The following is a 23,120-nucleotide window of genomic DNA, read 5'->3' on the forward strand; positions in this document are numbered from 1 at the left end:
AGGGGCTGGGTCAGTGGGGAAGGGAGGAGGGGGTGGGGAAGGGAGGAGGGGGTGGGGGTGGGGAAGGGAAGAGGGGGCGGGGAAGGGAGGAGGGGCGGGGAAGGAAGGAGGGGGTGGGGAAGGGAGGAGGGGGTGGGGACAGTGGGGAAGGAAGGAGGGGGTGGGGAAGGGAGGAGGGGGCGGGGAAGGAAGGAGGGGGTGAGGAAGGGAGGAGGGGGTGGGACAGTGGGGAAGGGAGGAGGGGGTGGGGAAGGGAGGAGGGGGTGGGGGATCTTTACATAATTCTCAGTCTCTTGTTCTGTGTCCCAGTCTCTCTTCAGGAACAGAATTTCTCAAAGTCGGCAACGTCGATCTGGGGCAGAGCCCATTTCTCACAGATAAAAGGATGATCTTTTCCACATCCGTCATCATTCCAGCCAAATGTTTCGTCCCTGTTATCTTTAGCGATTGTGGCACAGTGTTCATTATTATAATTATCTGGTTGGTCTTTCTGCCAATTCAAATAACTGGGGAATATGGAAAAAATAATATCCATTAAAATCCCACACAAATCCTGCACAAAATGTGAAACCGTCCGGTACCAATCCCAAACTAATCCTAGTGTCGGGCTCCCTCCTTTCATTTCCCCATTGCCCAGTGTAAATCCCCTAACAAATCCCACTCTCTCCTCAGAGCCCTGTATCAACCCCAAACTAATCCCACTGCCCCACTCTCTCCCCATAGCCCTGTATCAACCCCAACATAATCCCACTGCCCCACTCTCTCCTCATAGTCCTGTATCAATCCCAACATACTCCCACTGCCCCACTCTCTCCTCATAGCCCTGTATCAACCCCAACATAATCCCACTGCCCCACTCTCTCCCCATAGTCCTGTATCAATCTCAAATTAATCCCACTGTACCGAGGTCTCCCATAGCCGTTTCAATCCCAAACTAATCCCAGAGCCCCACATTCTCTGCACAGCTCGGTATGAATTCCAAATTAATACCACTGAGCCGCTCATTCCCAATAACCCTGTATCAATCCCAAACTAGTACCACTGCCCCACTCTCACCCACAGCCCTTTAACAATCCCAGACTAATCTCACTGCCCCACTCTCACCCACAGCCCTTTAACAATCCCAGACTAATCTCACTGACCCACTCTTACCCACAGCCCTTTAATAATCCCAGACAAATCCCACTGCCCCACTCTCTCTTCAGAGCTCAGTATCAATCCCCAAACTGACACCACTGTCACATTCTCTCTCCATAGCCCTGTATTAATCTCAAACTCAACCTTCCGTACTTTCATCTCCCACTCTCTTCACCTAACCCCGCATCCATCCCAAATTAATCCCACTATCACGCTCTCACCCCATAACACAATATGAATCCCAAACTAATTGCACCATCCGCTTCCCCCATAGCCCTGTATCAATCTCAAACTAATCCCACAGCATCACTCTCACTGCATAGCCCTGTATGAACCCCAAATGAAGATCACTGAGCCGCTTCTTCCCGATAACCCTGTATCAATCCCAAACTAGTACCACTGCCCCACTCTCAGCCACAGCCCTTTAACAATCCCAGACTAATCCCAATACCCCGCTCTCTCTTTATGGCTCAGTATCGATCCACAAACTTATCCCACTGCCACATTCTGTCCCCATAGCCCTGTATCAATCTCAAACTAATCCCCCTGCCCTGATCTCTCCTTATTGCCCTGTATCAATCTCAAACTAATCCCACTGCCCCGATCTCTCCTTATTGCCCTGTATCAATCTCAAACTAATCCCACTGCCCCGATCTCTCATAATTGCCCTGTATCAATCCCAAACTAATCCCACTGCCCCGATCTCTCCTAATTGCCCTGTATCAATCTTAAACTAATCCCACTGCCCCACTCTCTCCCCATAGCCCAGTATCAATCCCAAACTAATCCCACTGCCCCACTCTCTCCCAGTCCAGTATCAATTCAAAAAGTTCAGCATGCAGGTGCAGCAGGCGGTAAAGAAGGCTAATGGTATGTTGGCCTTCAGTGCGAGAGGCTTCGAGTGTAGAAGCAGGGAAGTATTGCTGCAATTATACAGGGCCTTGGTGAGGCCACACCTGGAGTATTGTGTGCAGTTTTGGTCTCCTTCTCTGAGGAAGGATGTTCTTGCTCACGAGGCAGTGCAGTGAAGGTTTACCAGACTGATTCCAGGGAGGCGAGACTGTCATGTGAGGAGAGATTGGCCAGGTTGGGATTGTTCTCGCTGGAGTTCAGAAGAATGAAGGGGGGATCTCCTAGAGACTATAACATTCTGACAGGACTAGACAGGGTAGATGCAGGGAGGATGTTCCCAATGGTGGGTGTGTCCAGAACCAGGGGTCACAGTCTGAAGATTTAGAGTAAACCATTTCGGACAGAAATAAGGAGACATTTCTTCACACAAAGAGTGGTGAGCCTGTGGAATTCATTACCACAGGAAGTAGTTGATGCGAAAACTTTGAATATATTCAAGAGGTGGCTAGATATGACATTTGGGGAGAATGGGATCAAAGGCTATGGGGAGAAAGCAGGATTAAGCTATTGAGTTGGATGATCATGATGAATGGCGGAGCAGGCTCAAACGTCAATAGGCCTCCCCTGCTCCTATCATCTATGTGTCTATGTATCAATCCAAAAACAATCCCAATGCACCATTCTCTCCGTGTAGCCCTGTACCAATCCCAAATAAATCCCAATGCACAAGCTCTCCCCATCATCCTGTATCAATCCCGAACCAATCCCACTGTCCTGCTCTCTCTCCATAGCCCTGTATCAATCCCAAACTAATCCCAATGTCCTGCTCTCTCCCCATAGTCCTGCATCAATCCCAAACTTTTCCCTCTGCCCTACTCTCGCCTCATAGTGTCATATCAATCCCAAACTAATCCCACTGTCCCGCTCTCTTTCCATAGCCCTGTATCAATCCCAAACTTATCCCACTGTCCCGTTCTCTCCCCGTAGTCCTGTATCAATCCCAAACTTTTCCCTCTGCCTCACTCTCTCCTCATCGTGTCATATCAATCCCAACCTAATCCCACTGTCCCGCTCTCTTCCCATACCCCTGTATTAATCCCAAAATTAACCCCACTGTCCAACTCATCCCTCATAGCGACATATCAATTCCAAATTAATCCCACTATCTGCTCTCTCCCCAGAGCCCTGTATCGTTCCCAAACTAATCCCACTGTCCCACTCCAGCCTCACAGCGACGTATGAGGTTGCACGTTAACACAAGTGATAGCACTGTGGCTTCACAGTGCCAGGGTCCCAGGTTCGATTCCCCGCTGGGTCACTGTCTGTGTGGAATCTGCACATTCTTCCCGTGTCTGCGTGGGTTTCCTCCGGGTTCTCCGGTTTCCTCTCACAGTCCAAAGACGTGCAGGTTAGGTGGATTGGCCATGATAAATTGCCCTTAGTGACCAAAAAGGTTCGGAGGGGTGATTGGGTTATGGGGATAGGGTAACTGGGTCGTTCGGCCGAATGGCCTCCTTCTGCACTGTATGTTCTATGTATCAAACCCAAACTAATCCCAATGTCCCGCGCTCTCCCCATAGCCCTGTATCAATCCTAAAACTAATCCCACTGTCGTACATTCCACCCAAAATCCTGTTTGAATCCCAAACTAATTCAACTGTCCTGCTCACACCCCATTGCCTCTATCAATTCCAAGTTAATGTCACTGCACCGCACCCTCCCCATGGTCCAGTATCAATCCTAAACTAATCCCTCTTTCACACTCTCTTCCCACAGCCCTGTGTCGATCTCCAAACCCATTCTGGTGCCCCACTCTGTCCCCAAAACCCAGTATTAATCCCAACCTAATGTCACTGCCCTACCCGCATGGGGGCAGCACGGTAGCACAGTGGTCAACACTGTTGCTTCACAGTGCCAGGGTCCCAGGTTCGATTCCTGGTTGGGGTTACTGTCTGTATGGAGTCTGCACATTCTCCCTGTGTCTGTGTGGGTTTCCTCCGGCTGCTCCGGTTTCCTCCCACAAAGTCCCGAAAGACGTGCTGTTGGGTGAATTGGACATTTTGAATTCTCCTTCAGTGTACCTGAACAGGTGGCGGAATGTGATGAATAGGGGCTTTTCACAGTAACTTCATTGCAGTGTTAATGAAAATGAATGAATGTTAGCCTACTTGTGACAATAAAAATTATTATTCTAATTACTCCCTCCCCATAGCCCTGTATCAATCCCAAACTATCCCAACTGTCCCACTTTCTTTCCACAGCCCTTTATCAATCCCCAACTAATCCCACTGTCCAACTCTCGCGCCATAGCTTTGTATCAATCCAAACTAATCTCACAGCACCACTCTCTCCCCATAGCCCACTAAATATCCCAAACTGATACATTTGCCTCACTCTCTTGCCCTTTCTCAATCCCAAAGTAATCAAACTTCCTCGCTCTCTCCCCATAGCCCCGTATTAAACACAAATTAATCCCAGTGCCTGCTCTCTCCTTTTAGCCCTGTATCAATCTGCAAATGAGACCTGCTACTCCACTCTCTCCCCATAGCCATGCATTAATCCCAAACTAATTCCGTTTCCCCACTCTCTCCCCATAGCCATCCATTAATCCCAAACTAATTCTTTTTCCCCACTCTCTCCCCAGAGCCATGCATTAATCCCAAACTAATTCCGTTTCCCCACTCTCTTCCCAGAGCCATGCATTGATCCCAAACTAATCCTACTGACCCAATTTCTTCCCTTAAACTAATCCCACTGCCCCACTCTCTCCTACTGACTCAAATTCTTCCCTTAGCCCTGTATCAATCCCAAACTAATCCCACTGCAACAGGCTCCCCGCATGGCCATGGGTCAATCCCAAATTAATCCCGCTGTCCCACTGTCTTCCCATAGCCCTGTATCAAACAAAGTAATCCCACTGCCCCTCTTCTCCACACAGCCGTGTATCAATCACAAACTAATCCCATTGCCCCCTTTCTTCACAGATCAACATCAATCCCAAACTAATCCACCTGCCCCACTCTGTCTCCATATCCCTTCATACATCCAAACTGAATCCAACTCTCCTCCCATAGTCCTGTGTCCATCCGCTAAAAATCCCATTGTCACACTGTCTCCCCATAGCCCGATATCAGTGCCAAACAAATCCTACTGCCCCACCCTCTCCCCATTTCCCTGGATCAATCCAAACTAATCCACCTGCCCCACTCTCTCCCCATAGCCCTGTATCAATCCAAACTAATCCACCTACCCCACTCTCTCCCCATAGCCCTGTATCAATCCCAAACTAACCCCCGACCCCACTCTCTCTCCAAGGCCCTTTATCAATCCATCAACTAATCTCACTGACCCAGTGACTCCCAATAGCCCTGTATTGATTCCAACCTAATCCCACTGTCCCACTCACTCCCCGTAGACCTGTGGCAATCCCAGAACTAATCCCATTGTTCATCTCTCTCAGCATGGCCCTGTATCAATCCCAGTATTAGGATATTTTTGTAAAACATTTTGGCTTTATGCGTTCCTTTTTTTAAATCCCTGTCCTGTGCCTACTTCATCTACAATCGTCTGGTTAGCTGCTACAACCTTCCTGTGCCATTTGGGATTTCTGTTCAACTATGGACTTTAGGCAGAGCTCGAACACCCCTGTCCTGTTGAACCTGGCCCCAATGTCCCCTCTAGGTTCTGTTGCAGAACCTGTGATGTGGTCTGATAGAATTGGTAAACAGCCAATTGGTGTGTATAGGATTCTCAGCCAGCTCCTATCAGTGCCTGTGGTTGGTGAAGCCGGTCAGAAACTTTCAGGAAAGAAGGCAGGTCTTCTGGAGAGTTACATTTTGTTCAGTCCTGTGAAGAAAGCCAGTGAGCAGGGATCTTCAGGAATCTCTCTCCTTCACTCTCTCTGCCAGATGATTTTAAGAGGCATTCTAGCCAAATCTGTGAAGACTTTTTGATTCACACACACAGAAAGCTATCCGAACAGGGAAAGATTTCTTGAATGTGAAATCTGCTATGTGCAAACTGTTTTTCCGCAGGTCAGTAACCTTCGAACTGTGTGCATCAGGGGCTAGGGGGAGCTCAAAATTGATGCTTAAACTGAGAATATTCATTAAAATGCAGCCAGAGTTCCGATGTAGAGTTCAAAGGCGTGTAAAGCTATGTTTACCCATTAAGGGAGCGGTAGTAATCTCCCAGGGAGGCAATAGCTCCATCTAGTGGGAGAAGAACAGAAGTGCACTGCTCTGAACAGCATGATCCTAGCTAACTCCATCTGTTGGCTGATTGGCGGAATTGCACCGACCTGGAACTCTTGGGTAAACTGCCATCTGGTGGTCGAAGAAGGGAATTGAGCCAACCTGAACCGCTTGAGTAAATCTATTTGGATTTGGATTTTGTTTATTGTTGTGTGTACCAATGTACAGTGAAGAGTATTTTTCTGCGAGCAGCTCAACAGATCATTAAGTATATGAAAAGAAAAAGAAATAAAAGAAAATTGGTACTCTAAATTTATGAAAAAAAAGGCTTTTTCTCTTTCAAAAGAAAAGTATCTCTTGTGAAAGAGTTATTGGTTTTGTGTCTTTGGATCACATCATCCCACTTTCCTCGCCAAAGGTAGCCAAACCCATATCAATTCTAAGGGAAACAGTGGCTACCTGTTGCAGTTTGCCCCTGAAATGCCAACTGAAGGGCAACCGGGAGCGAGGAAGACTCATTCGGCAGTAGAGGACTTACAGAAAGAGATGTTGACAGCTGTTGAGAGATTGTTTCATGGGACCATGGTAGTGACTCAGGTCCCAAGCATTTTCAGATTCAAGGTGACCATATAGCTGAGGAATTAGACAAGAGCCTTGACTTTGACTTTGGTTCTGATTATGAGGTGCTGGGAGACAATTGTTGCAAAAACCTTGGTGAGGAGGAGGAGTCAGACAAAGGTTTTGACTTCTACCTAGGTCCTGGTTACAAAGTGTTGGTGAATAGTTGTTGTCAGAGTGATAGTAGGGAGGAAGAGTCAGGCGACAGTCTTGACTTTGATCTTGGGTCTGACTATGATGCAATGATAGACAGTTGTATCCGAGTAGACTCAGCACCAATTGAACTTGGACAAATGGCGAACAATACTTCCAAAGCTAGTAAAGGAGCTAGTAACCAGAAGGAGGTAGGAGCTAGAATACAAGACCAGGGATGTACATCTGAGGCTGTATAAGGCTGTGGTCAGACCCCATTTGGAGTATTGTGAGCAGTTTTGGGCCCCGCATCTAAGGAAGGATGTACTGGTCTTGGAATGGGTCCAGAGGAGGTTCACAAGAATGATCCCTGGAATGAGGAACTTGTCCTATGAGGAACATTTGAGGGCTCTGGGTCTGTACTCGTTGAAGTTTAGAAGGATGAGAGGGGATCTTATTGAAACTTACAGGATACTGTGAGGCCTGGATAGAGTGGACATGGAGAGGATGTTTGTTCTTGAAGGAAAAACTAGAAGCAGAGGACACCATAGCAGACTAAAGGGACTATCCTTTAAAACAGAAATGAGGAGGAATTTATTCAACAAGAGGGTGGTAAATCTTGTTCCACAAGGAGACCAAATCACTGAGTGTCTTTAAGAGAAAGATAGATAGGTTCTTGATTAATAAGGGGGTCAGGGGTTATAGGGAGAAGGCAGGAGAATGGGGATGAGAAAGTATCAGCCATGATTGTATGATGGAGCAGACTCGATGGGCCGGGTGGCCTCATTCTGCTCCTATGACTTATGGTCTAAGCATCATACACAGGAGTTGCAGAGACGTGGTCACATCCAAGACAGATGGATGACCACTACAAAATGGCAGGCAGTCAGCTCAGGAACGCCCTATGGCTGTCTCCCTCTCTAACATTTTTGGATACTGTTTTGTTGAGGGGCATAGCCTAGCAGGTGAAAACAACAGCAGAACGATGGCACCACAACTGGCTCTGTTCCTCAGCAGGGGAGGGCATGGTGGGGCACAGATAGGCACTTCAGTGACATGAAAGAGACTCCAGGAAGGTGTGTTGCCTCTCTGGTGCCAGGGGGAGGGTGAACAGCCAAAGGTCGTAGTACACATAACCAACATAGGCAGGAAGAGTGATGAGGTCCTGTAGAAGGAGTTCAGGGAGTTAGGCAGTAAGATAAAAAGCAGGACATCGAGGGTTGTAATCTCAGGATTACTCCCTGTGCCACGTGCCAGTGAGGCTAGAAGTAGGAAGATAGAGCAGCTAAACATGTGGCTAAATAGGTGGTGTAGGAGGGAGGGTTTCAGATTCCTGGACCATTGAGATCTCTTCCTGGGCAGGTGGGACCTGTACAAGAAGGATGGCATCTAAACTCGAGTGGCACTGATATCCTGGCTGGGAGGTTTGCTAGATTCACGCAGGAGGATTTAAACTAGGCTTGGGGGTGGGAACCAGAATGTGGGCTTTGCTTAGAAGGTGTAATAACTGAAGGGGAAATAGAGAACCAAAATAAAAGAACAACATCACCCACAAGCAGAACAAAAAAGGTGACACGTCTGAAAAGGGAAGTGGTCAATGCAGGATTGAGGGTGTTGCTGACTGCGTGCAGTGCACGGAACAAGGTAAATGAGCTTGTTGGACACATTGAAATTGGCCGGTACGATATTGTGGGCATGACAGAGACATGGCTGCAAGGGGATCAGGGCTGAGATCTAAATATCTAAATATGTGTGTCCTATCAAAAGGGCAGGCAGATGGGCAAAGGGTTGCATTGTTAGTAAGGAATGAAGTTAAATCAATAGCAAGGAGCAATATAGGATCAGGGGCTGTTTAGCACACCGGGCTAAATCGCTGGCTTTGAAAGCAGACCAAGCAGGCCAGCAGCACGGTTCGATTCCCGTAACGGCCTCCCCGAACAGGTGCCGGAAAGTGGCGACTAGGGGCTTTTCACAGTAACTTCATTGAAGTCTACTCGTGACAATAAGCGATTTTCATTTCATTTCTTGGGTAGAGTTGAGGAATCGCAAAGGTAAAGGTACCCTGATGGGAGTTATGTACAGGCCCCCCAGTAGTAGTCAGAATGTGGGGCAGAAAATAAATCAGGAGATGGAAAAGGCATGTAAAAAAGGCAATATTACAATAATCATGGGGGACTTCAATATGCAGGTGGACTGGGAAAATCAGGATGGTAGTGGATGCCAAGAAAAGGAATTGGTGGAATGTCTAACAGATGTTTTTTTGGAGCAGCTTGTGACAGCCGACTAGGGAACAGGCAATTCTGGATTTGGTGATGTGTAATGAGGCAGACGTGATTAGGGAACTTAAGGTGAAGGAACCCTTAGGGAACAGTGACTACAATATGATAGAATTTACCCTGCAGTTTGAGAGGGAGAAGCTGCAATCAGATGTAATGGTTTTACAATTAAAAGAGGGTAACTACAAAGACATGAGGGAGGAGCTGGCCAGAGGTGACTGGAAAAGGAGCCTAGCAGGGAAGACAATGGAACATCAATGGCAGGAGTTTTTGGGGTTATTCGGGAGCACAACAGAAATTCATCCCAAGGAGGAGGAACCATGCTCAGGGGAGGACAAGGCATCCATGGTTGATGAGGGAAGTCAAGGACAGCAGAAAAGCTAATCAAAAAGCATACAAAGTGGCGAGGATTAGTGGGAAGCCAGATAATTGGGAGCCTTTAAAAGCGAGCAGAGGAATTACTAGAAAAGCAATAAGTGGGGAGAAGATGAAGTATGAGTGAAAGGTAGGTAGTAATATAAAGGAAGATAGGAATAAATATATAAAAGGTAAGAGAGAGGCAAAATTAGACATTGGACCACTGGAAAATGTGGCTGGAGAAGTTATAATAGGAATCAAAGAAATGGCAGACGAATTGAATAGTTACTTTGCATCAGTCTTCACAGTGAAAGACACTAGTGGGATCCCAGAGCTCCAGGAGAACCAGAGGGCAGGGTGAGTGCAGTTAGTCAGTTAACAAGGAAGTTAGTCAAAGGAGAACCAGTGAATGTGATTTATTTTGATTTCCAGAAGGCTTTTGACAAGGTGCCACATGGGAGACTGTTAAATAAGTTAAGAGGCCATGGTGTTCAGGGTGAAGATCCTGGCATGGAAAGAGGATTGGCTGACTGGTAGAAGGCAGAGAGTGGGGATAAAAGGCTAATTTTTAGGATGATGTGGAGATGCCAGCGTTGGACTGGGGTGAGCACAGTAAGAAGTCTTACAACACCAGGTTAAAGTCCAACAGGTTTGTTTCAAACACGAGCTTTCGGAGCGCGGCTCCTTCTTCAGGTGACTGGAGAGGTATGATCCAGAAACATTTATATAGACAAAGTCAGCGATGCCGGACAATGCTTGGAATGCGAGAATTTGCAGGTAATCAAATCATTACAGATCCAGAGAGAAGGATAATCACAGGTTAAAGAGGTGTGAATTGTCTCAAACCAGAACAGTTGGTGGAATTTTGCAAGTCCAGGCCAGATGGTGGGGGGTGGATGTAATGCGACATGAATCCAAGATCCCGGTTGAGGCCGCACTCATGCGTGCGGAACTTAGCTATAAGTTTTTGCTCGGCAATTATGCGTTGTCGCGTGTCCTGAAGACCGCCTTGGAGAACGCTTACCCGGAGATCCGAGGCTGAATGCCCTTGACTGCTGAAGTGTTCCCCGACTGGAAGGGAACATTCCTGCCTGGTGATTGTTGCGCGATGCCCATTCATTCGTTGTCGCAGTGTCTGCATGGTCTCGCCAATGTACCACGCTTCGGGGCATCCTTTCCTGCAGCGTATGAGGTAGACTACATTGGTCGAGTCGCACGAGTATGTGCCATGTACCTGGTGGGTGGTGTTTCCACGTGTAATGGTGGTATCCAAGTCGATGATCTGGCATGTCTTGCAGAGATTGCCCTGGCAGGGTTGTGTGGTGTTGTGGTCGCTGTTCTGAAGGCTGGGTAATTTGCTGCAAACAATGGTTTGTTTGACGTTGCGCGGTTGTTTGAAGGCCAGTAGTGGGGGTGTGGGGATGACCTTGGCAAGATGTTCATCTTCATTGATGATGTGTTGAAGGCTGCAAAGAAGATGTCGTAGTTTCTCTGCCCCAGGAAAGTACTGGACGACGAAGGGTACTCTGTCAGTGGTGTCCTATGTTTGTCTTCTGAGAAGGTCGATGCGGTTTTTTGCTGTGGCGCGTTGGAACTGTCGATCGATGAGTCGAGCGCCATATCCCGTTCATCCGAGGGCATCTTTCAGCATCTGTAGGTGCCTGTTATGCTCCTCCTCGTCTGAGCAGATCCTGTGTATACGGAGGGCTTGTCCATAGGTGATGGCTTCTTTAATGTGTTTTGGGTGAAAGCTGGAGAAGTGGAGCATCGTGAGGTTGTCTGTGGGCTTGCGGTAAAGCAAAGTGCTGAGGTGACCGTCCTTGATGGAGATGAGTGTGTCCAAGAATGCAACAGAATTTGGAGAATAGTCCATGGTGAGTCTGATGGTGGGATGGAATTTATTGATCTCATCATGTAGTCGTTTCAGTGATTCTTCGCTGTGGGTCCAAAAGAAAAAAATTTCATTGATGTATCTGGTGTATAACGTCGGTTGAAGGTCCTGTGCAGTGAGGAAGTCTTGTTCAAACTTGTGCATGAAGATGTTGGCATATTGAGGTGCGAATTTGGTCCCCATGGCTGTTCCATGCGTCTGGATGAAGAATTTGTTGTCAAAGGTGAAGACGTTGTGATCTAGAATGAAGAGGATGAGTTGCAGAATTGCGTCTGGAGATTGGCAGTTGTCGGTGTTGAGGACTGAGGCTGTTGCAGCAATGCCGTCGTCATGGGGGATGCTGGTGTAGAGTGCCGAGACATCCATTGTGACGAGGAATGTTCCTGGTTCAACTGGTCCATGGGTGCTGAGTTTCTGTAGGAAGTCCGTCGTGTCGCGACAGAAGCTGGGTGTACCTTGTAGGATGGGTTTCAAGATGCCCTCGATGTGGCCAGAGAGGTTCTCACACAGGGTCCCATTGCCTGAAACGATAGGACGGCCTGGTGTGTTGGTCTTGTGTATTTTTGGGAGGCAGTAGAGATCTCCAATGCAGGGATTACTTGGGATGAGAGCACGTAGGGTGCTCTGAAGGTCTGGATCCAAGGTCTTGATCAGTCTGTTGAGTTGGCGGATCTGTTCCTTGGTTGGATTGCAGGTAACTGTCTGTAGTGTTCCTGGTTGTCGAGTTGTCGGTATACTTCTTTGCTGTAGTCCGTTCTATTTTTTAGGATGGCAGCCGGTGACTAGTGGTGCACCTCAGGGGCAGTGCTGGGACCACAACTTTTCACAATATACAATGTGTCAATTCCAAACTGATCCCACAGCCCCACTCCCTCCCCATAGCCCTGTATCAATTCCAAACTAATCCCACTACCCCACTCCCTCCCCATTGCCCTGTATCAATTCCAAACGAATCCCACTGCCCCACTCCCTCCCCATTGCCCTGTATCAATTCCAAACTAATCCCACTACCCCACTCCCTCCCCATTGCCCTGTATCAATTCCAAACGAATCCCACTGCCCCACTCTCTCCCCATAGCCCCGTGTAAATACACAAACTAATCCCATTGCCCCCTTTCTCCCAATCACTCTGTATCAATCCCAAACTAATCCCACTACCCCACTCCCTCCCCATTGCCCTGTATCAATCCCAAACTAGTCCCACTGCCCCACTCTCTCCCCATAGCCCCATGTAAATACACAAACGAATCCCATTGCCCCCTTTCTCCCAATCACTCTGTATCAATCCCAAACTAATACCACTGCCCCACTCTCTCTACATAACCCTGTATCATTCTGAAAACTAATAATAATCTTTATTTGTGTCACAAGAAGGCTTACATTAACACTGCCCCTAGTCACCATATTCCGGCGCCTGTTCGGTTACACGGAGGACAATTCAGAATGTCTAATTTATCTAACAACACGGCTTTCAGGACTTGTGGGATGAAACCGGAGCGCCCGGAGGAATACCACGCACACATGGGGAGAATGTGCAAACTCCGCACAGACGGTGACCCAAGCTGGGAATCAAACCTGAGTCTCTGGTGCTGTGAAGCAACAGTGCTAGCCACTGTGCTACCGTGCCACTCCAATCACTCTCATAAGCCCTCACTCCATAGCCCTGTATCAATCCCAAAATAATCCCACGATCCCACCACATCCCTGAATTATTCCAAAACTAATCCACAACACAACCCTCTCCCCGTAGCCCTGTATCTATCCCCAAACTCATACCACTGCACCGCGACCTCCCCATAGACCGGTATAAATCCCCAAACAAATTCTACTGTTCCACTCACTCCCCAGAGATCTGCATCTATCACAAATTATTCCCACAGCACCGTGCTCTTCGCCATAACCCATATCAATCAGAAAATAATCCCACTGCCCCTTCTTTCCCCATTGCCCTGATCAATTTACAAACTAATCCCACTGCCTCACTCTCATCCCACAGATCTGTGTCAATCCCAAAATAATCCAAATGCATCGTCCTCTCCCTTTGGTCCTGTCTCAATCCCAAACTAATCCCACTTCTCGTGCTCTCTCCATAACCTCGTATCAAACTCAAAATGATCCCACTGCCCCGCTCTCTCCCAACAGCTCTGTCTGAATCACAAACTCATGCCCCAACCATGCTATCTCCCTATAGACATGTATCAGTAACCAAGCTAAACCCACTGCCTCACTCTCTCTCCATTGTCCTTTTGGCCATCTAAAATGGCCGCCCACAAAGGATAATGGGAATTATGGTCAGGTTGGGACACAGACGGTACACAGCCCCTGTGTATTGTGCAGAGGAAACCAGACCTACACAGAAACTTGCACCTGCTAAAGGTCAATCACCGATCTCCCCAGGATAATGGGACTTAGATAGAAACATAGCAGTAATAACAGACTCGGGGGTTGTCTATTCACCTTATTTGGGAGTGTATACTCCTTGAACAATAACAACTAGGACCCGCCCAGCTATCAAGCAACCCACCCCTAATTGGCCGGAATCGATTAGGATGATCAAAATCCTATCGATCCATTGATTCCCGATTTGGGACCGCCCAAAAGAGCACAAAAGATCAGAGGATGTATTTCATAGAGCATAAAACAGGACAGCACAGTACAGGCCCTTCAGCCCACAATGTTATGCTGCCCATTTTTCCTAATCTAAGATCAACCTAATCTATACTCTTTCAATTTACTGCTGTCCATGTGACTTTCTCAGAGTCACTTAAATGTCCCTAATGACTGTGACTCCACCACCTCTGCTGGCAGTGCATTTCACTCACCCGCCACTCTGTGTAAAGAACCAACCTCTGACATCACCCCTATACCTTCCTCCAATCACCTTAAAATTATGTCCCCTCATGGCAGCCATTTCCACCCTGGGGAAAAGTCTCTGACTATCCACTCTATCCATGCCTCTCATCACCTTGTACACCTCTATCAAGTCTGCTCTCTGCCTTCTTTGCTCCAGTGAGAAAAGACCTAGCAATTCCCACTTCCCTATTCTCTCCCCATACCCCTGAATCAATCCCAAACTAATCCCGCTGCCACACTCTCGCCCCATAATCTCGTATCAATCTCAAAGTAATACCACTGTCATAATATCCACTCATGTATGTAATGAGATGCAGACAGGCAGTGATTGACACACAGGATGACCAATGAGCACACAACACAGAACAACCAATCACCAGACAGGACACCACCACTATCAAGCCCACAGAGCATTAAGACTCTCCCTCTCTCAGGACCCAGATACTGAGGCAGTCAGAGTGCACAAGTTAGTGGGCGCTACTGCTATATGGTAGCTAGTAAGTCTGGTCAAGCCAGTAAGAGGTCATCAGTAGGATTAGTAGAGTGTTAACCCACAGCTAAGCATGTGGGGCAGTGTGATGATATGATCTGCATACTCGTCTGCCATTGGGCCAGAACGTCGGCTTACCATTGGCCCTGGTCGGTCATGTGCCTCTCGACCGATTGGCCGAGCGGCTGAGTTAACCACGCCTCTACCAACGAGGTATAAATGCTCAGAAGCCTGACGATCGTTCCTTTCCACTGTAGACGATCGCCAGGCTGTGTTCTAGTTAATTAAAGCCTGACATTGGTAAAACACTCGCCTCGCGTGCAATTGATGGTGCATCAGGCAGCACGGTCGCATTGTGGATAGCACAATCGCTTCACAGCTCCAGGGTCCCAGGTTCGATTCCGGCTTGGGTCACTGTCTGATTGGAGTCTGCACATCCTCCCCATGTGTGCGTGGGTTTCCTCCAGGTGCTCCGGTTATCTCCCACAGTCCAAAGATGTGCAGGTTAGGTGGATTGGCCATGATAAATTGCCCTTAGTGTCCATAATTGCCCTTAGTGTTGGGTGGGGTTATGGGGATAGGGTGGAGATGTTGACCTTGGGTAGGGTGCTCTTTCCAAGAGCCGGTGCAGACTCGATGGGCTGAATGGCCTCCTTCTGCAGTGTAAATTCTATGATTCTATGTACAGCAGTTCATAGTTAAATAAAGCAGTGTTGGATCATCTCCAGTGTCAGACATTTCTTTCTAGCTTCGCTGCATCCAGTTGCAGTCTACATCGAACCAACCTGCCTAACACATCAACTACTACCCCGTTCTCTCCCCATAGCCCTGTATCAATCGCAAAATATTCCCACATCCCGCTCTCCCCGTGTAGCCATGTATTAATCCCCAAACTAATCCCACTGACCCTCTCTCCCCATAGCCCTGCATCAATCGAGAACTAATCCCACTGCCCCAGTTCCTCCACATCGCCCTGTATCAATCCTCAAACTAATCCCACTGCTCCACTCCCTCCACATAGTCCTGTATCAATCTCAAACTCATACCACTGCCCCGCTATCTCCCCATAGACAGATATAAACCCCCCAACTAATTCTACTGTTCCACTCACTCCCCATAGATCTGTATCAATCCCAAAATAATCCCAATGCATTGTGCTCTCCCCATGGTCCTGTGTCACGACACCCTGGGCGAGCGGCGTTCAATTCCAGCCCCCCTGGAACTGGGGTTGCAACATAAATTGAATTAACAAATAATTCTTGTTAACCTATCGAGATATTGGCCCAAGACTGCTGCAATGAGATGCAGACACCAGATTTATAAAACGTCAAACAACTATTTATTAATAACAAGAGTCAAGATGAATATATGAAGTAACAACAGAACAATGATCTAACAATCTACTGTGGTGATCACAAGTTAACCAGATGCAACACAACTGAGCGACCACTAGAGGGAGCACGGGAGAGCCATATAAATAGATCAGGACAGGAAGTGAGGACACACTACACAGCAGGCAAAGCTGGGAGCTGTGGACACAGCAGCCAGATATAGCACTGAAGGTAGCCGTACGTAGAGCTCTGAAGAATGAACGAACTCACAATAAAGCATCTTCTCCACATTTGAGACTGCGAGCTTTATTAAGACACGAGGAACAACACATGGTACCAGCAGTGATTTCAGACGCTTACTACAGGACAACTCAGCTGCAGATACAGAAAGCACAAAATGGCATGGAAATCTCCTACTGGACATTTGACTGGGGAAGACATCGCTAATTCGAGGATGTGGCATGGATACCCACCTCAGCTGGACACGACTGGCAATGTAAGAAATGTCTGGAAAAGGTTTAAACAAATGTTCGATTTTTATCTCATAGCTAATGATGTAGCAGAAGCCTCAGACAAAATTAAAATAGCAATTCTCATCGAAGGGCCTGTCAATAGGAAAGTGTATAATGGATTTAAATACTCAAAAGGTGAAGACAGGAACAGCTTACAAACGTTACTAAACAAATTTGAAGAGTACTGTGAGAAATTTGAACAGCAAGGCATGCTCACAGTCCAAACTGCACAGAGACTGAGTGATGCAAGACTAAAAAAATCACAAAAAGATCAGGAAATCGTGAATGCACAGTACAGATCAAAAAGAAGAAATAACATGAATTTTTCACAAAGCCAAAACGCTGAAATCCAGTCCCGATCGGAAAGAAAAGGTAACTTACAACTTTTAGAAAAAAAAAACGCTGAAATCCGCGATAAAATGGCGTCGGAGCACATTTTGCAGTCTCGGGTAAGCAAAGAACTACAAATCGCGTCTGCGCATGCGCCGGAACCGGAAGTCGCGCATGCGCAGTTTAAAAAATATCGCGGTGCCGATCGTTATGCGCAAGCCGCGCATGCGCAATGGACACCGAACTGCACAAGGAAAGAAAGCCGATTTGCGCATGCACAAGTCATGCCAACGCGTGACGTCATGACGTCTGAGAATCCTGACCACGCCCACTTAAAAGGGAAATGCCCGAAAATTGAAACCAAGACACTTAAAGTGGTAAAACCAAATTTTCTTGCCTCAGAACACAGAAAAACGCCTGAACTTAAACCAACAGTGAAAAACAACTTGCACAAAACCTTGGAAAAAGCTGCCTTCACCACACACAGTGAAGCGAACAAAAAGAATTCCGAAACAACAAAAGATGATTTGTTTTTCGACGATTACCTCTCAGACCTGACTGAGTCAGTCGGATATGCTTATCACAGCATCAGCGACACGGTCGCAAAGTACAACACGAACCAACTCGTGGTAGATGAATCAAACCAAAATGCTTTGGTTTTCGAAGAATACTACTCAGACAGAGCTGAGTCAGTCGGATATGCTAATCACAGCATCGGCGACACGGTCGCAAAGTTCAACACGAACCAACTCGTGGTAGAAGAAGCCAACCAAGATGAAATGGCTTTCAAAGAATACTACTCAGACATGGAGGAGTTATTTGGACATGCTGATCACAGCATCAGCGACACCGTTGCAAAGCTCAACACGAATCTACTCATGGTGGATGAATCCAACACCATGGTGCCATGGCAGCTCGTCGATACATTGGATGACAGCAATACCCAAGACGAAGACGACGCCACACAGAGAGCACAGGAAGACTCCACGGAGCGAGCGATGACAGGCTCCACAGTGCGAGTGATGAAAGACGCCAACAGGGATGCAAGCAAACACTCCCGGGCGGACACCAAGCATGAACAAGACCATGAAGGTAAACCCGCTGTACCTGAGCAACCGCAAGCAGACTATGAAAGTCTACCAAGCTCACAGGGACAAGAAGAAGACAACGTACATCTAACCACAAACACCATGCATGAACAAGACCATGAAGGTCAACCTGCCGTATCTGAGCAACCACAAGCAGACTATGAAAGTCCAACACGCTCACAGGAACAAGAAGAAAGAGCGGACTATGAAAGTCCAACACGCTCACAGGAACAAGAAGAAAAAGCAGACTATGAAAGTCCAACACGCTCACAGGAACAAGAAGAAAGAGCAGAGTATGAAAGTCCAACACGCTCACAGGAACAAGAAGAAAGAGCGGACTATGAAAGTCCAACACGCTCACAGGAACAAGAAGAAGACAATGCACCTCTGCCCACTGCATGCGAAGACAGTGACAAGGTGATCACACTCAACGTACAGGATCACAGTGAGACTGACAGTTCTCAGCTTGTCTGTACCGAAGCACAGAGCGAAAACAGTGACAAGGTGCTCGCACTCGACGTACAGGATCACAGTGAGACTGACAGTTCTCAGCTTGTCTGTACCGAAGCACAGAGCGAAAACAGTGACAAGGTGCTCGCACTCGACGTACAGGATCACAGTGAGACTGACAGTTCTCAGCTTGTCTGTACAGAAGCACAGAGTCGGGCCACCCAACAGTCCAGAGAGACGATGCCGAAAGAAAACATGCAGATTTTGACTCCAGAAGAGGAGCACCTGGAGCCCAGAGAGACAACGCCAAAAGAAAACATGCAGATTTTGACTCCAGAAGAGGAGCACCTGGAGTCCACAGAGACAATGCCGAAAGAAACCATGCAGATTCTGACTCCAGAAGAGGAGCACCTGGAGTCCAGAGACATCAAACAAAAAGAAACCATGCAGATTTTGACTCCAGAAGAGGAGCACCTGGAGTCCAGTGAGATAACATCAACAGAAATCATGAAGATTTTAACTCCAGAAGCGGAGCACCAAGAGTCTAGAGAAACCACGTCAACTGAAATCATGCAGATTTGGACTCCAGAAGAGGAGCGCCGAGAGTCCACAGACACCGCGTCAAATGTAATCGAGAAGACTTTGACTCCGGAAGACGAGCACCAAGAAAGCAAAGATGCGGAATCCAATTCTCCACAACTGATTGATGTCACCTGCACCGATGCAACATCAGATCATTCGCACCACTCGCGAGACGGAATGCTCAATGACTCAAATTATCCACTCGGGACACTCATAGAGTATAACAAGAAAAAACAAAAGTCAAAAGAAACACAGCAAGAACAAAAACAACATGAAGCGCGACAAGACCAACAACAATAGCAAGAAGCACAGCAGAAACGAGAACGACAACAGCAAGAAGAAAAGCAACATGAAGCGCGACAAGACAAACAACAATAGCAAGAAGCACAGCAGAAACGAGAACGACAACAGCAAGAATAAAAGCAACATGAAGCGCAACAAGACAAACAACAACGTCAGGCACAAAGATAGCGACAACGACAGAGGCAGAAACAACAAGAATGGCAACAAACACAACAAAGTCAGGAACAAAGATAGCGACAACGACAGAGACAGAAACAACAAGAATGGCAACAAACACAACAAAGTCAGGAGCAAAGATAGCGACAACAACAAAGACGGAAACGACAAAAACAGCGACAAGTACGGCAACGGAAACAACAAAAACAGGAACGACAGAAACAACAGCAATGAAACAACGACTTGTACACAGTGGCACTACTTGGCACATGATGGACGATGCCACAGCACACTGCAAAACGATAACAAGACTACAAACATGTCATGGGATGACAACGAATCGCACAAACTCACGTCTGCTCCAGAACAAGCAAGCACACCAGCATCCAAGGCGGATGAGACAATAAATCAACACCACAAGCACAGAAAAAAGTCCATGCCAGTCAACATCAGTGATGTGACCATGCAAACACCTCGGGATGACGCATTGGGTACTTAAGATAACAAGGAACACCAACAACATTCACAGCGGACTTGCAATATCAATATCACCACGTCATCAACAACAAAAAGAAAAAAAAAAAAGCTCTGAACAAATTCATCAAGTTTGGACTCATAAATGTGTTTATTAGGTTTGGACATATAAATACATTGGCTTTGTTAACTAAGGCAATAGCATCATCACTTGTATAGATACGCATATCATAAGTTACTGTTTTGTATAATTTTCCTTAATGATGTACAGAAACTATTTAATGAGAAAGAGGGGGATGTGGTGATCATAGATTGACCAGATACAAAAACAACAGAGCAAACACGAGCGGGAGAGCTATAAATACACTGGGACAGGATGTACAATTTTCTTTAACGATGTTCAGAAAATATGTTAAGAGAAAAAGGGGGATGTGGTGATCACAAGTTAACCAGATGCAACACAACTGAGCGACCACTAGAGGGAGCACGGGAGAGCCATATAAATAGATCAGGACAGGAAGTGAGGACACACTACACAGCAGGCAAAGCTGGGAGCTGTGGACACAGCAGCCAGATATAGCACTGAAGGTAGCCGTACGTAAAGCTCTGAAGAATGAACGAACTCACAATAAAGCATCTTCTCCACATTTGAGACTGCGAGCTTTATTAAGACACGAGGAACAACACATCTACCTAAGCCCAAAACCCACCCTCCACCCAGACCCACACAAGACAGACACACATAACGGGAATGGAGGGGAAAGGTTTAAACTGAAAAGGGGATTAATAGTTATTCGATTCTTCTTTGCTGCTGACGTAGCTCTTTGCAGCCAGTGATCTCCTAACCATGTATCGAATCTGAAACTGCCGGTTGTAGAAAGATCTCTAAATCAGCAGGCAGAGAGAGAGAGAGATTCAAAGCTTCCTGGTGCCTGGATCTCTTCCCAGTCCACCCAAAACAATAGGACACTCTTCACAAGATCCTCGTTCCTACTGGAACTTTCTGCCTGGCCCCACCAATCACAGACCCCATTAGGAAATTGTACATTCTGATTGGCTTCTTGCCAAGTCCATCAAATCATCATCACCGGTTCTACCACAGAACCTAAAGCGGATGTCTCAGCTTAATCCATCACGATAGGGGTTTCAACACTGCTTAAAATTTGGAATTTAAACAGAAATCCCAGATGGTGTGGCAACATTGTCGCACATTAACCGAGCGATAGGCAGCAGGGAGGGGATAAAAAGGGTAATGCAGGGCTGACAAAAAGGGTTTTACAACATTATCTTGACACCTGTATCAATCCAAAACTAATCCCACTTCCCCACTCCCTTCCATAGCCCCATATCAATCATAAAATAATTAAACTACCTTGCTCACTCGCTGTAACCCTGTATCACTACCCAAACTAATCCTACTAACCCACTCTTTTCCCATAGCCAATTATCAATCCCCAAACTAATCCCACTGCCATGCTCCCTCTCCATAGCCGAGTATCAATTCCCACACGAATCCCGATGCCCCAGACTCTCTCCATAGCCCTGTAACACCCCCAAACTAATGCCATTGCTGCACTCTCTTCCCACTATCCTGTATCAATCCAGAACTAATCCCACTGCCTTGCTCTCTTCCCATGACCCTGTATCAATCCCAATCTAATCAGTGTCTCACTCTCTCCCTATAGCCCTGTATGAATATCAAATTAGTCCCACTGCCTCACTCTCTCCCCATAGCCCTGTATCAATCCCATACCAATCCCACTGCCCCACTCTCTCTCCAGAGCCCTGTATCAATATCAAATTAATCACACTGTCACATACTCTCCCCATAGACCTGTATCAATATAAAAGTAATCCCACTGTCCCACTATCTCCCCATAGCCCTGTATCAATCCCAAATTAATCCCACTGTCCCGCTCTCTCCCCAAAGACCTTTATCAATCCCAAATTCACCCCACTGCCCCACTCTCTCCCTATGGCCCTGTGTCAATACCAAATTAATCCCACTGTCCCACTCTCTCCCCATAGCCCTGCATCTATACCAAATTGATCCCACTGTCCCACTCTCTCCCCATAGCCCTGCATCAATACCAAATTAATCCCACTGTCCCACACTCTCCCCATATCCGTGTGTCAATCCCACACTAACCCCCTTTCTCTCCTGTTTTCTCACCTCACTGTGCTCCCATCCACCCATTTCCATTTCCCTTCATCAGCGCCATCCGTTAGTCCAATCCAATGCGCTTCTTTCTTGTCCTTGACGTATTTGGTGATAAAATTCTGCAGCCGAAATAAAAATTGAATTTAAGCAGTTTTTCTTACATCCTCAATTCCCACTCAAAGCTCTGTATCTCTGTATTCACACTATACCTATCCCTCTGTCATACCTGTCCTGGGAGTGTTTGATGGGGACAGTGTAGAGGGAGCTTTACTCTATATCTAACCCCGTGCTGTACCTGTCCTGGGAGAGTTTGATGGGAACAGTATAGAGGGAGCGTTACTCTTTATCTAACCCCGTGTTGTACCTCTCCTAGGAGTGTTTGATGGGGACAGTGTAGAGGGAGCTTTACTCTGTATCTAACCCCATGTTGTAACTTTCCTAGGAGTGTTTGATGGGGACAGTGTAGAGGGAGCTTTACTCTGTATCTAACCCTGTGCTATACCTATCCTGGGAGTGTTTGATGGGGACAGTGTAGAGGGAGCTTTACTCTGTATCTATCCAGTGCTGTACCTGTCCTGGAGTGTTTGATGGGGACAGTGTAGAGGGTGCTTTACTCTGTATCTACCCCGTGCTATACCTGTCCTAGAGTGTTTGATGGGGACAGTGTAGAGGGAGCTTTACTCTGTATCTAACCCCGTGCTGTCCCTATCCTGGGAGTGTTTGGTGGGGACATATAGAGGGAGGTTCTCTCTCTAACTCATTCTGATAGATGCTGGCATCATTCTCACCTGCTCCTCTGTTGTATTTATGATGACGAAGTGTGATTTTTGGGATTCACATTGTTGTTTTGCACCATTCCAGTTTCTTTTATCCGTTGAGAATTTATAGCATTTCTGCTTCTGAACTTTCCAGCCACACGGACAGAGAGACTCTG

General features: G+C 47.0%; 1 protein-coding gene across 1 annotated transcript in view; it reads right to left on the reverse strand.

Annotated features, from left to right (window-relative positions):
* Nucleotides 1-303: 303 nt before the first annotated feature.
* Nucleotides 304-23,120, reverse strand: part of LOC119950653 (C-type lectin domain family 17, member A-like) — a 56,733-nt gene continuing 33,916 nt past the window's right edge. Inside the window, exons 6-8 of the mRNA XM_038773268.1 lie at nt 22,975-23,117; nt 22,199-22,305; nt 304-506 (exon numbers count right to left, since the gene is read on the reverse strand). Of these exons, the coding sequence (XP_038629196.1) occupies nt 317-506; nt 22,199-22,305; nt 22,975-23,117 (440 nt within the window). The 3' untranslated portion in view covers nt 304-316. The remainder of the gene's footprint in view (nt 507-22,198; nt 22,306-22,974; nt 23,118-23,120) is intronic.

The sequence above is a fragment of the Scyliorhinus canicula genome, chromosome 16 (genome assembly GCF_902713615.1).
Source record: "Scyliorhinus canicula chromosome 16, sScyCan1.1, whole genome shotgun sequence".
Classification (NCBI taxonomy): Eukaryota; Metazoa; Chordata; class Chondrichthyes; order Carcharhiniformes; family Scyliorhinidae; genus Scyliorhinus; species Scyliorhinus canicula.